Here is a 14568-nt window from a genome sequence, read left to right on the forward strand (position 1 = left end):
GGACTTACGGCTATTATCTGGCAGCAAGCAACTAGAAGATGCCGACAAGTTTTCTGCTCACGAGATCAAGGACAAATCTACCGTTCTCATGGTCCTGAGCTTGCCAGGTGGGCTGGTGAAGCGAATCGTGGGAAGAACATTGAAGATGAAGGTCCAATGAAGAGTTCCTGTTTCAGATTCGACATTTATCACTTATTTTAATCATTGAAACAGCGAGTTAAATATGTGAAATACACTGCTGTGAGAAAGAAAACACACTTTCAGTTCTTTTATTTGATATTGTACAACTCATTAATAGAATACAATAAAAGTTAATGATCATCCTTAAATGTTGTTAATTGTTTTCTTTCTACTTTTCTTTGTAAATAGATAGATTACAGTGTATACAAATATATAACTAGGTTCTCAAACATGGTACAGGGAACACTGGCCTTGTTAACTCAGTACATTAAAAGCATTTGTTTTAATTTAGCAAAATACACTTTGTATAGTGTAGTACCTTTATTTTAGCACAGTATAACTCTTAACACGAGGATACACACACACACGCATGCACGCAGGCACACAAACACATACCCCCCCCAGTGTTGTTTTCAGTCTGCTCTTGAAACACTAGAAAATGCAGCAAATTAGAACTTTTCAATATTGTTTTGACCTTGGTCAAAGCTGTCTTTTAGGTTATTTGTCAAAAATAATTGCCACCCTTTACATGTTAATATCAAACTGGAAATATCTGCAGCTGACTATCATTACTTCCTGCTTTCATTCTGCTGATATTCATTTCAATTGAATCTTTAGGATAAAAGCCCTTGACATTAGCCTCTCATTTAAGAAGAACAGACAATTTCCTGTAACAGGTGACAAGTTTGTGTTGGTGCAGTCACATACAAAAACTTATTATGGGTGGTGACTTTCTACAAATGCCAAAAATGTTTCCTCCCAAATGAAAACAATTCTGCCCCAGTAGAAACTTTATTTAGTGGCTTGTCTGTGTTGAGATCAGCCTGTTTGTCCTCCTCAAAATATGTCAATGTTTGACATGGTTTACAACCATGTGTTCTCCAGTTTACAATAAATGCTGTACCAGGTCACACCCAAATGCTTATCAGATACAGACTGATCACGAACATTCACAGACAGACAGATACACAGCCTCCCTTTTCTGAGATTATAATACTTTTTATGACTTGTGCTAAAGTTGGTTCTTGCAGGCTCCCCCCCCCTTCCATTCACTGTTTAAAAGTGGACCTTCAAGTTCCTCAATGATTGCTGAATAGATCTGGATTGGCAGATGTCCCGTTCAATTGAGATTTCTGCAAGGCCATTTAGTTGTTCAAGGCTCATATCTGATCGAAGCTAAGTCTTGATTAGTTTCAGTTTTGAGAAGCTGCTGTGCTCAGCTGTAGCTACACTAACCGGCAAAGTTGTAAGTTGTAGTTGATCTGTTATCAGTAGAAAACAGAACAAAAATGGAAAAGCTGCTGATGTTTCTAACAATGTGGTAACAGATTATGTGCACACATGCAGCTTGATTTTTAAAAGGGGCAAAATAAGAGAGAGGCCTGGATCTAAAAATGATTTAAAACCTGATTTGGTCACTGAAGAATTAGCTTTCCAATAATTTATATAAATCACATTGTGTATCCACTTTTAAAAAACATTGAAAAAAAGTGATTAGGTTTCATTAATCAGGCTTTAAAAATCACCAGCGACACACATACCTGATTATTACAAACAATTCATTCAGCACACAAAAAACTCAAAGTGTATTATTCTGCAGGTTGCATGAAAAGATAACTCATCAGTGGTGATCCTAACACACTTACAAACTTAAATACAATAATGAAGGTTTTAGAGACATTGATAAAAGTCATTCAAAATGATCTAGACAAGACTCAGAACTGGGCAGACAGCTGGCAAATGACATTTAATAGAGAAAAGTGCAAGGTACTGCACGCAGGAAATAAAAATGTGCATTATAAATATCATATGGGAGATACTGAAATTGAAGAAGAAATCTACGAAAAAGACCTAGGAGTTTTTGCTGACTCAGAAATGTCTTCATCTAGACAGTGTGGGGAAGCTATAAAAAAGGCCAACAAGATGCTCGGATACATTATGAAAAGTGTTGAATTTAAATCAAGGGAAGTAATGTTAAAACTGTACCATGCATTAGTAAGACCTCATCTAGAATATTGTATTCCGTTCTGGTCACCTCGCTACTAAAAGGATATTGCTGCTCTAGAAAGAGTGCAAAGAAGAGCGACCAGAATTATTCTGGGTTTAAAAGGCATGTCATATGCAGACAGGCTAAAAGAATTGAATCTGTTCAGTCTTGAACAAAGAAGACTACGCGGCGACCTGATTCAAGCATTCAAAATTCTAAAAGGTATTGACAGTGTCGACCCAAGGGACTTTTTCAACCTGAAAAAAGAAACAAGGACCAGGGGTCACAAATGGAGATTAGACATTCAGGGTCATTCAGAACAGGGGCATTCAGAACAGAAAATAGGAGGCACTTTTTTACATAGAGAATCGTGAGGGTCTGGAATCAACTCCCCAGTAATGTTATTGAAGCTGACACCCTGGGATCCTTCAAGAAGCTGCTTGATGAGATTCTGGGATCAATAAGCTACTAACAACCAAACGAGCAAGATGGGCTGAATGGCCTCCTCTCGTTTGTAAACTTTCTTATATTCTTATGATAAGCAGTATGGGCTCCTTAATGTTAATTTAGAACTAATGCAAATCACGTTCTGTGAAACCAGTGTATGATTTAATATAAAATAATACTGTTGTTTTTTTTTTTTTGTTTGTTTTTTTTTTTTTTTGCATATTTCAAAACCTATGGTGTGGTGCATGTCAATATATAAAACTAAAATGTAAATCATATTTTTGAATTAATAGTTGTAACACATTACATGGTATCGTACAGTATCACAAGTACGATTCAAGTATAACCCATTGACAAACAGTCTTGCTGTTCACTTCCTTGGTTATTTATGATGTCTGTTTCATGTAAGTTACTCCTAGCCATTTACTTGATCAGCTATAACCAGTTAATACACAAAGGAGAAAAAAGAACGCCCAGACTGAATTAGATGCTACTGTTGCTTTCCTTTCTTTTTCACACCCCACCCATCATTGTGTATTACAGATTCTCGACTCAGTGCTCTCATGGTCATGCGCGAATATGGGTAATGGGATTCCAGTGGGCGGTAGAAATAGCCCTACTTTGCTTAGAGACCTTGATCCCCCGTGCTGTGTGCATTGCTCCAGGACCAAGTAACGAGACGTCTTTTAAAAAAAGGTTTTTATGTGACGTGATGTTAGTTTGCAAAATTGCGAAAAAGCACTGTACTCGTTTCATTGGTAAACGTTGCATATAATTACCCAAAGCGAAAGGAATAGGGAGTCATTTTGAAATGACTTTTTGTAAAACGAAAGCAAAAATAAACCGAACAAATCAAAACCAGTTTCCACTTTTTAGACTTTTACGTTTGTGATGTTTTAATTTTACCTTAGTAATAGTGACGTGACTATAATAATAATAATAATAATAATAATAATAATAATAATAATAATAATAATAATAATAATAATAAATAATAATAATAATAATAATAAACGTTACTGGACTGTTCTTTTTTTTTTTTTAATCGTATTGAATCGCAGGACTCTCTGGTTTTCTTCCCTTCCTGGCTCTGGGAAACATTATGAGTAAATTGAAAAAGTTCGCATCGATTCCAGGGAACAGCAAAATGGATACAGGTAACGTGCAATCTATCGCTATAACCCTCCTACTGCAGTACAAAGCCTGCCCAAGACTCTACGTTACGTTATACGCTAAATGGTACACTGTAATTCAAAATGCACCACGTTTTGCACAGGGTATAAAAAGGGATATACCATATCGGAAAATGTTTTGGGCTGAGTAGTAGTAAAATAAACACATATTCTGGGGTCTCAGCTAAGTGCTTTCAAGAGAAAGACAAGACCCGACCCAGAATTGTATTTTACACAGCAGCTCAAATGTTTTCTTCAGTGTGAAGGACAGTGTTTCCCAAAGGTCCTGTCTTCTTATTAAATGATCACGACACCACCCATGAGCTCTTTGGAACAAGTTTTCTGTTTTCTTTATGGCAGGTTATTGCGGGTTAATAAACCAAGGTGCTACCTGTTACCTGAACACAGTGCTGCAGACTTTCTTCATGACCCCCGAGTTCAGAGACGCTGTACACAAGTACAGGTAGGCAGACGCAGTGCTACTACAGTGACCTTTACAGTGCAGATCATTCACACCAAGGTAGTGAAACTCAGGAGGTGGAGATTACAAATGATGTGCAACCAGAATCTAGAATTACCCTCATGTGCCATAAGGGGGCACTGTTAGGGATGCCTTCAAGCGTTATTGCATTTAAGTATTATATTTGGTAGCTAGCAAATTAGTTCCATTTACATGACCTTTTGTGCACACATTTGCTGTACAGGTGCAATTCCAGCTGCTATTTTGACAGAAATACATATTATAACAAACTTGTGTTTTCATTTTAAAAATATCTACAACCAACCAGCACCATCATGCTTTCCAGCCAATGGACCTGCTTTGACCCCAAACACTCTGCCCTGGTGAAATGACCTACAGCAGGAAGTGAAACATTAAACCAGGTTTCATGTTTTAAAATATCGTTTCACTAAATACTTTTAATTCTCATTTTCATGTTCTACAGAGAGCCTGATAAAGACAAGGAGAAAAATCTTTTGTTCCACCTAAAGAAGATGTTTCAGAATCTAGAGGATAAAAAATGTAAAGTTGAAACAACTGGGGTGACAAGAAGCCTGGGGATGATGGATAGCGATGGTAGGTAGCTAAGAGCACATTTGAAAGCTAACAGTGATGTATATTGTGTATTGTTATAATTGTGTGCCACTTTGTTTTCTTTTGAAAGTTTGGGTACAACAAGATGTAGCAGAATTTTTCAGAAAAATCCTTAACGAAGTCAGCAATGAGTCTCCAGTCTCTGAGGTAAATGCACATTTTAATATAATAGCTCCTTTTACAGGCTTGTGTGCAGAAAGTGTGGCTGTGCATTAAGTTATATGAGCAGCACGTGACAGAGTAGTACAGTATGCAGGGGAACTTGGGGCTGAATACTGAAGGATCTTCAGTCTTCCTTGAAAACAAGTGTTGCACTTGTTAGCACTTAGGGGCCAATGAATTATACAGTGCAACAAATTATACACCTTGCCTGTTTCATCAGTAGCAAATTGTACAACACTCCACAACAAGTGTTTTATTAAGGGTTAAACGCCCATACCGATGCAATGTTTCTCATGGTCTACAATCTCTTAAGCACATTCCACATGTATTCTTTCTTCTTTTTAAGAATTACCAGAGTACTGTAATCAATTCCACAAAGTGTCTGAAGTGTGAAACGGAAGCCTCAGATAACAATAGATATCTGGATATTTCATTGCCTCTGAACACCTCTGATCATTCTACATGCATCACGTACAGTCTGGTAAGTGCTCAATTATAGCTTCCCAAAGCCATTTCTTCTCTAAATGCTTGGTCTATGATTAAGGGCTAACTTGTCAAAACCAATGCATGAGTAAGTTGCCAGTGCAAAAAAAAAATTCTGTCTTAGTTGATAGTGGTTAAGTAAATAAGTAGAATGTTAAAACTAATTATTTTGAGTCTAATTATGTCGAAATGTTTAAACTAATGCCTCTTTTTGAGAAAATGGTTAAAATAAAGCAGAAACCATGCTGATTGATCATGCAAGATTGATTCCAGTACGAGCTTGTGACATGTATGTCATTTTATATTACAAGCATATTTGTTGCAAAAACTAAATCTGATGCAAAAAAAGAGAATAATTTGACTTTAATACCATGTCCTTGGTAAACCTTGTTTAATCTGAATATTACCTTTCACTCCCTGGGCAGTCCTTACTCAATTCATATTCATTGCTGTCACTCCCTGGGCAGTCCTTACTCAATTCATATTCATTGCTGTCACTCCCTGGGCAGTCCTTACTCAATTCATATTCATTGCTGTCACTCCCTGGGCAGTCCTTACTCAATTCATATTCATTGCTGTCACTCCCTGGGCAGTCCTTACTCAATTCATATTCATTGCTGTCACTCCCTGGGCAGTCCTTACTCAATTCGTATTCATTGCTGTCACTCCCTGGGCAGTCCTTACTCAATTCATATTCATTGCTGTCACTCCCTGGGCAGTCCTTACTCAATTCGTATTCATTGCTGTCACTCCCTGGGCAGTCCTTACTCAATTCATATTCATTGCTGTCACTCCCTGGGCAGTCCTTACTCAATTCATATTCATTGCTGTCACTCCCTGGGCAGTCCTTACTCAATTCATATTCATTGCTGTCACTCCCTGGGCAGTCCTTACTCAATTCATATTCATTGCTGTCACTCCCTGGGCAGTCCTTACTCAATTCATATTCATTGCTGTCACTCCCTGGGCAGTCCTTACTCAATTCATATTCATTGCTGTCTTTGCAGGAGAATGGTCTCCGAGACTTTTTGAAAAGCGAGCTTTTGGAAGGAGATAATCAGAGCTATTGTGACAAATGTAAGATGAAAACGGACACTGAAACTGTAAGTCTGGTATTTTATTGGAGGTGGGAGTCAGAAAGATGCTTTACTCAACGTTCTTTTAAATTAGGTGCTGGAACTTTAAAAAACAAACAAACAAACAAACAAAAAAATTATAGACTGTGCTAATAGCTTTCTATAAAGATATTTGTTGAGACACTGCAAAACACTGGTACATTAATTACACACAGTTACACTGTAGAAACCATTCACTAAATATTTGCTACATGTGCTTAGCACACTTTGCTGTGATTGTGAGGATTGGTTGCCAACATTATGTCATTCTGTTGAAGATATGAAAGTATGGGCATTCTAGTACGCTGAGCCTATAAACCTATAATATCCATAAACACACACCTATATGAAGAGTCATGTATCTTCATATCATTATAATCACACAGCTATGTGAAGAGTCATGTATCTTCATATCATTATAATCACACAGCTATGTGAAGAGTCATGTATCTTCATATCCCTATACAGGTGCACCTACAGTGTGTGAAGAGTCATGTATCTTCATGTCATTATACAGGTGCACCTACAGTGTGTGAAGAGTCGTGTATCTTCATATCCCTATACAGGTGCACCTACAGTGTGTGAAGAGTCGTGTATCTTCTTCATTGTTGTGATCAACTTTTTTTTTTCAGAGATACTATTTTCAGAGCTTGCCACGAATATTGACACTGCACCTGAAGAGGTTTCAGTTTGACTATTATCACATGAGATTCATGAAGATCCAGGGTCCTGTGGAGATTCCACTGGAATTACAATTTCAGAAGGTTTTCTTTATCAATTATTTACCTACATGATACAAAACACCCAGAAAGCTGAATCCCTGTATTTAAATAAGAATAAACCTCAATTGTTGTTGTTTCCTTTACTCAGGCACCAACTGCAAATACTGAATGGTGTTTCAGCGCTACAATACAACAGGTATGATCTGTACACACACCTTCTCATTGCACCACTACAGTACCACAGGTATGATCTGTACACACACCTTCTCATTGCACCACTACAGTACCACAGGTATGATCTGTACACACACCTTCTCATTGCACCACTACAGTACCACAGGTATGATCTGTACACACACCTTCTCATTGCACCACTACAGTACCACAGGTATGATCTGTACACACACCTTCTCATTGCACCACTACAGTACCACAGGTATGATCTGTACACACACCTTCTCATTGCACCACTACAGTACCACAGGTATGATCTCAACAACAAATTTAGAAATTTAATATGATCTCGACAACATGATTACTGTCTCAACAACATGATTACTATCTAATACAACATGATTACTATCTCAACAACATGATTACTATCTCAACAACACGATTACTATCTCAACAACACGATTACTATCTCAGACAGCATGATTACTATCTCAAACAGCATGATTACTATATCATACAGCATGCAGAAGTCTGCAGAAGGTTGTGGAGCCTAACAAAATAAGTTTAATTGAAATGTCATATAAATTGACTGGTTTATTTTACTATTGCCACATTGTTCCAGCTCTTATATGTTCTAAAAGTAAGCAGAATAGTTGTGTGTAGTTTTTTTTCTTTCCTTTACAGAGTACACCTCAAGAAAAGTTGTATGAATCCAATAAAATAAAGAAAGAAATGGCACCAGCTGACATCCAGAAAGTAAGACGATGAAAGATTAATGTTATTCTTGCCCAGTGTTCCAGTAATTGTATAATACAATGTAGCACTGTAGTGGCCCATCATTCATATCCTCCTTCCCTTATGGGCTTTGATTACGTGACTTTCCAACTGCATTGATCAGGCTTACATTTCAAATATCTATAGGAGCATCGAGAACTGGAGAGCAGCTCCTCAACTCAGGTGAAAGCACCTGAACACAGACTTGTAAAAAAAACATGTAGTTTTGAAGGCCCTAGATCGCAAAGATTGTAAAAACGGGCAGAAAGGAATGTAAAAGCCGCTTACTTCTCCATGCCCTTCAAAACATATCTGTAAAGAACAGCCGACCAAACAGCATCTTTTTCTTTCCATAGTACATGTTAAAGATGAAGCGGTCACAACAAGTAGGTCACAACAACAGCGTGACTCCCCTAAAGAAACATGGCAAGAAATCTTGTAGTACAGCTATCGATATCAGGAAGAAAGTAAGGACATCAAATATCTATTCCTAGCTATGTATTCCTTCTTTCCCAAAATGTCGTTTGATTATGTGACCTTTCAACTCTTACATGTAGTATTCAGTACAAGATAAAATACATGGTATCCATACCCTTCGAAACATATCCTGAAAGAGTAGTTGACTTGACTTTCTTTTTCTTTACGCAGTTGTCATTGAAACTGAAGATGCAGTCACGACAAAAGCTTAATAAACACAAAGAAAAGATGCAAGAAATTGCAATAGCTACCAGTAAAAGTCAGGTAGTGAGAACATACAAGATGTATATTATTTATGTCCAGTGTAATAGGAATTTTACAGCACTTGGTACTGTAGAGGTTGTGGACTATGTTGCTGGAGGTCATCATTCATGTCCTTCCCCATGTCAATTGATTTATTTCCAGCTCCTTACAGAGAGTACATGTGGTATACAGTACAGGGCTGGCATGAATGTGCTTGATTGAGGATGATTGTGGCCACAATGTATTCACTATGAAAAGCTGTAAAGCAGTTTGCTTACGGCCACAAGTCGGATTCTTTACTGTTTTTCTCTTTCAGGATTGTCTCAGATATGAGCTGTTTGCAATATGCGACCATTCAGGAGGGTACAGAGGTGGGCATTACACTGCTCGAATCAAATCATTTGAGAATGGCAAGTGGTACACTTTCAACGATTCATTTGTTGATGAGGCAAGTGTTTTTGATTTTACATTATTTCTTGAATAATTATTTTATCAGTGTGAATTACAATGCACCTATAAATTACAAGTAGCTGCAGAGTAAAATGCTCCTCAGAGAGCATATCTCAAGAATAAGTATATTTTTTACTGTATTAGATATTCACAAGTAGTTTGGTGTCTATAAATGAGCAATGTGCACAATACCAATGTATTGATTCCAATATTCAAAGGTTACACACACATAGCTTAAACATTAATCGTTAGACACAACACTGCAGCACCTAGTTCTAAACAGAAATCAGTGTTCTGTGAGAAAGCTCAGGTATGGTGATGGTCTGTCATCAGGAGGGGATTCAGGTAGCTATTCTCACTCGCACTAATGAGTGCTTATCTTATACATCTTGCCTAAATGTGTGTGTGTGTGTGTGTGTGTGTGTGTGTGTGTGAAGCTGAACTGTGTGAACTCTGCTGACACTCACTGTTTAAACGCGGTGTGAGTCACAATGTTGTTTCAGACACAGCACATACATCTCTTCTACACAAGGTCCAATGTACCCCACTTTATCAGTTCCTTGTTCCTCTGTATCCTGGTTTGGTTGAGTTGGGAAACATCCTCCCACCTTGCAGCTGAGCTTGGGCACAGTATTCTTGTTTGAACTCTCAATATGTGTTAACCCTTCTGCGGCAGGCTGGCGAGTGGATAGAGGCCCAGAGACAGACTGCAGTTCAAAAAAATAACTATTTTATTATAAATAAACACAAAAGTGAAAGGGCACAAGGGCCAAAACAAAGCAATTTAAACACAAAGAAAGACAAAAAGCAAAACTTACAAAAATAACAATTTCCAGGCTGGGCAATGCCTTCACTGGATTCAAACTTTCCAAACAACCCAAAAAAAACCAACCTGCTTCCTCAGCTCCCTCTCTCCAAATGAGAAGCAGAGGCCTCCTTTTATATCAGGTGGCTGGGCGCTGATTGATCGTTGATCAACCTAATCAACTAATCAACCCCAGCCACCTGAACATAATAAACCCAGGCAGGTAGGGGAAGTTAACCCCATCCCTGCCAATTTAAAGGGCAGAGCTTTGCTCTGCCACACCTTCGTTGACCCTACATCTTGGGTATAGTACGTCTTCAGCACATCTGAGCAACCAGAACTCAAACTGCACAAGATCGTGTCTCACAAACAATAAGAAATGCCATCAATGCCACCTAGATACCCAATGGAGTAAAAGCATTACAGAAATAGAGTTACTGAGTGCTGTGGGACTTTAATCATTCCGACACTAATTGTATGTGTTTCAGTACCTCATGGAACAAGCCACAGGCTTTAGACAAAGTGTGACGGAAGGAAAGGTGCCCTGTATAAGGTAATGACGAGAATACTGTTTCTAAATTTACATTACTGTCCCCAAGAATTAGCCATGTCGTAAACATACCAGTACACCTGTAAATGTGTTAAGGGTGTTGTCTTGTGTACAAACAAGGTAATACAATTCTCGACATACTGTAGAATTGTACAACTTGTGCTTACTAGATGGACTGACCAATGCTAGATGATGCCAGTCTAACCTGCTGTTTAATGGTTATTCTGGACTGACCAGTGCTAGATGATTCAAGTCTAACCTGCTGTTTAATGGTTATTCTGGACTGACCAGTGCTAGATGATTCAAGTCTAACCTGCTGTTTAATGGTTATTCTGCAGCTCCTCAACAGCCTCCCTGCTTATGTACAGAATGAGTGAAACCAGTAAACCAGGTACTGTATAGAAATCCAACAAAACATTATTGTATAAAAGAATAACTGTTGTGTGTTTGATGGAACTATTTAAATAAGAGAGAAAGATGTCAACAAGGAGGCTCACATTAACTTTCATTACAAGACTGGCTTGTTTGGCAACAGTGTCATGTATGATTATCACACGCATGCCGCATTTATTTTGCATGTTCACGAAGCATTAATACTTGAATGCCATACCTGTCACGACATGCATCTAGACTGAATTAACTTGAACTGGGTTCATATAATGCATCAATGTTGTTGGCTGAAAACTTTGTAAACAGTGGCAAATACAATTATGTTCAATGTTGTATTTAATGTGTATTTTTGTGAAGCATTAAAATTTGAATGCCATACCTACTCATTGACAAAACTGTACATTGTGTTAATGAATTTAGTCGATGAATGGGAACCAGAGGGATCCAAGCAGCACAGAAACCCTGAATGGGAACCAGAGGGATCCAAGCAGTACAGAAACCCTGAATGGAAACCAGAGGGATCCAAGCAGCAGAGAAACCCTGAATGGGAACCAGAGGGTCCCAAGCAGCACAGAAACCCTGAATGGAAACCAGAGGGATCCAAGCAGCAGAGAAACCCTGAATGGGAACCAGAGGGACTCAAGCAGCACAGAAACCCTGAATGGAAACCAGAGGGATCCAAACAGCACAGAGACCCTGAATGGAAACCAGAGGGATCCAAGCAGCACAGAAACCCTGAATGGGAACCAGAGGGATCCAAGCAGCACAGAAACCCTGAATGGAAACCAGAGGGATCCAAACAGCACAGAAACCCTGAATGGGAACCAGAGGGATCCAAGCAGCACAGAAACCCTGAATGGAAACCAGAGGGATCCAAGCAGCACAGAAACCCTGAATGGAAACCAGAGGGATCCAAGCAGTACAGAAACCCTGAATGGAAATCAGAGGGATCCAAGCAGCACAGAAACCCTGAATGGAAACCAGAGGGACCCAAGCAGCACAGAAACCCTGATTGGAAACCAGAGGGATCCAAGCAGCACAGAAACCCTGATTGGAAACCAGAGGGATCCAAGCAGTACAGAAACCCTGAATGGAAATCAGAGGGATCCAAGCAGCACAGAAACCCTGAATGGAAACCAGAGGGATCCAAGCAGCAGAGAAACCCTGAATGGGAACCAGAGGGATCCAAACAGCACAGAAACCCTGAATGGAAACCAGAGGGACCCAAGCAGCACAGAAACCCTGAATGGAAACCAGAGGGACCCAAGCAGCACAGAAACCCTGAATGGAAACCAGAGGGACCCAAGCAGCACAGAAACCCTGAATGGAAACCAGAGGGACCCAAGCAGCACAGAAACCCTGAATGGAAACCAGAGGGATCCAAGCAGTACAGAAACCCTGAATGGAAAACAGAGGGATCCAAACAGCACAGAAACCCTGAATGGAAACCAGAGGGACCCAAGCAGCACAGAAACCCTGAATGGGAACCAGAGGGATCCAAGCAGCAGAGAAACCCTGAATGGAAACCAGAGGGATCCAAACAGCACAGAAACCCTGAATGGAAACCAGAGGGATCCAAGCAGCAGAGAAACCCTGAATGGGAACCAGAGGGACCCAAGTAGCACAGAAACCCTGAATGGGAACCAGAGGGATCCAAGCAGCACAGAAACCCTGAATGGAAACCAGAGGGATCCAAGCAGCACAGAAACCCTGAATGGAAATCAGAGGGATCCAAGCAGCACAGAAGCCCTGAATGGAAATCAGAGGGATCCAAGCAGCACAGAAGCCCTGAATGGAAACCAGAGGGATCCAAGCAGCACAGAAACCCTGAATGGAAACCAGAGGGACCCAAGCAGCACAGAAACCCTGAATGGAAACCAGAGGGATCCAAGCAGCACATAACCCAGAGGGATCCAAGCAGCACAGAAACCCTGAATGGGAACCAGAGGGATCCAAGCAGCACAGAAACCCTGAAGAAGGCTTTCCAGATGAGGTACTGTTCAACTAGCTGGCAGTTTTTATAGGCCCGGATATCCTGCTGATGGAGTGGAGACTGAATTCATGCTGTGCATTGAAGTCCTCTGTAACAGTTGCATTATGTTAACACTTCTGTTTAATAAACAGCTGACTGGTTTATTGACTCGGCTGGTGTAAGTTACATCTCGTTTTATGTCTGTAGTCTTTATGACAGTTCTACATATCAGTACACCCGTAGGTGACTGCGCACTGAAATCTTTTTTCTCTTACAAATTGAAACAAAAACTATTTACACATTAATTTAAAAGCGTGGAGAATCACCCCCTTGTGTGTTTATGGATGGCTTAGCATTTATTGCTCACCGTTTTCTGTGAGAAGAAGCTTCCATCTTCAGCTGTGCTGTGATTGGCTAAATGATAGAGAAACATTCTGACTGCCATCATTAATCTTCAGCCATTAAATTTCCCTCCAATGATTGTGTAAGTTATAAGAGTTTGCTTTTATGTAGCTTTAAATTCAGCTTCATATTATAGCTGGAGCAAATAATAATAATACAATCTACACTCTAAATCCCACAGTACATTTGAGGTTCATAAGAGGTCAGGGTTATCCATGCAAGCATTCCTCCAATTCGGTCCTTGCCCAGTTGCCAATGTTGTCTTGACAGCGAGAAGAGGCTGCTGCTGGTCTTCAGTCCTCATCATGGGTAATTGGGCAGCAGAGTTCTGGCAACGATCGCTGCAGGGCTGGCTGGTGGACTTACTGGGGGATGCAGCTGCATGTTATGGCTGGCCCAGCAGCCAGAAAAACCATCTACATGTAAATAATTGCCGCCAGAGACTGTGGAACTGTTTGCCACTGTTTGTTCTCTTTCTGTAAATAGTTACATTGTGCTTGTTGTCCCTCGTTTTGTATGCGTCTGAGTGTCATGTGAAAGTTTGGTGGCTGTTGGTGCTGTGTAGTGAGTGGACTGCGCCCCCTCAACCCACTGTGTCAAGCCTTTTCTCTCTCCTGTGTTGCCTTATAAAGAGTAAAATTTCATGAGAAACTGTTCCTTGGCTTCTTATTAACCTGACAGGATCAGAGGTGGGATGTCCCGGCCATTCTGGGGAAGAAAACGGCCCTTGCTCTGGGCGACAAAGGAGGGGAGGCGGTTCTGTGACTGCGGGAGGCCCTCTACAAAGTACCAGTCTTGGCCTTACCCTGTGGGGATCAGGACAGAGAGAAGGTGGTGGCATACTATCATCGAGCTCACAGCAAGGCCAAGAGGAACTACTGCTGGCTGTAGTCACAGGTGTTATTGAAAGATATTGGTATCAGCAAATAGTTATTTTCCTCGTCTTTAAGAAATAGGCACAGGAGTTTAA

General features: G+C 40.0%; 1 protein-coding gene across 2 annotated transcripts; it reads left to right on the forward strand.

Moving 5' to 3' along the window:
• The first annotated feature begins 2838 nt into the window (after positions 1 to 2838).
• LOC121297083 (ubiquitin carboxyl-terminal hydrolase puf-like) lies at positions 2839 to 14499 on the forward strand. Of its 2 annotated transcripts, XM_041223095.1 has the most exons (15): positions 2839 to 3310; positions 3676 to 3771; positions 4147 to 4249; positions 4731 to 4861; positions 4950 to 5026; positions 5388 to 5522; positions 6532 to 6627; positions 7272 to 7403; positions 7510 to 7557; positions 8220 to 8291; positions 8666 to 8776; positions 9346 to 9477; positions 10773 to 10837; positions 11173 to 11225; positions 11645 to 14499. In XM_041223095.1, the coding sequence occupies exons 2-15, from the start codon at positions 3717 to 3719 to the stop codon at positions 12844 to 12846; spliced, it is 2412 nt and encodes an 803-aa protein (XP_041079029.1). In that variant the 5' UTR covers positions 2839 to 3310; positions 3676 to 3716; the 3' UTR covers positions 12847 to 14499. The 2 variants fall into 2 exon arrangements, with proteins under 2 accessions (XP_041079029.1, XP_041079030.1); XM_041223096.1 differs by lacking the exon at positions 8666 to 8776.
• The last annotated feature ends 69 nt before the right edge of the window (positions 14500 to 14568 follow it).

This window comes from Polyodon spathula, chromosome 22 (assembly GCF_017654505.1).
Source record: "Polyodon spathula isolate WHYD16114869_AA chromosome 22, ASM1765450v1, whole genome shotgun sequence".
NCBI classification, from domain to species: Eukaryota; Metazoa; Chordata; class Actinopteri; order Acipenseriformes; family Polyodontidae; genus Polyodon; species Polyodon spathula.

Coding starts and splice junctions, on each gene's coding strand:
- LOC121297083 (XM_041223095.1), top strand. CDS start 3,717: ATGAGTAAATTGAAAAAGTTCGCATCGATTCCAGGGAACAGCAAAATG. Junction 3,772..4,146: donor GAACAGCAAAATGGATACAG/GTAACGTGCAAT, acceptor TCTTTATGGCAG/GTTATTGCGGGTTAATAAAC. Junction 5,523..6,531: donor CATGCATCACGTACAGTCTG/GTAAGTGCTCAA, acceptor CTGTCTTTGCAG/GAGAATGGTCTCCGAGACTT.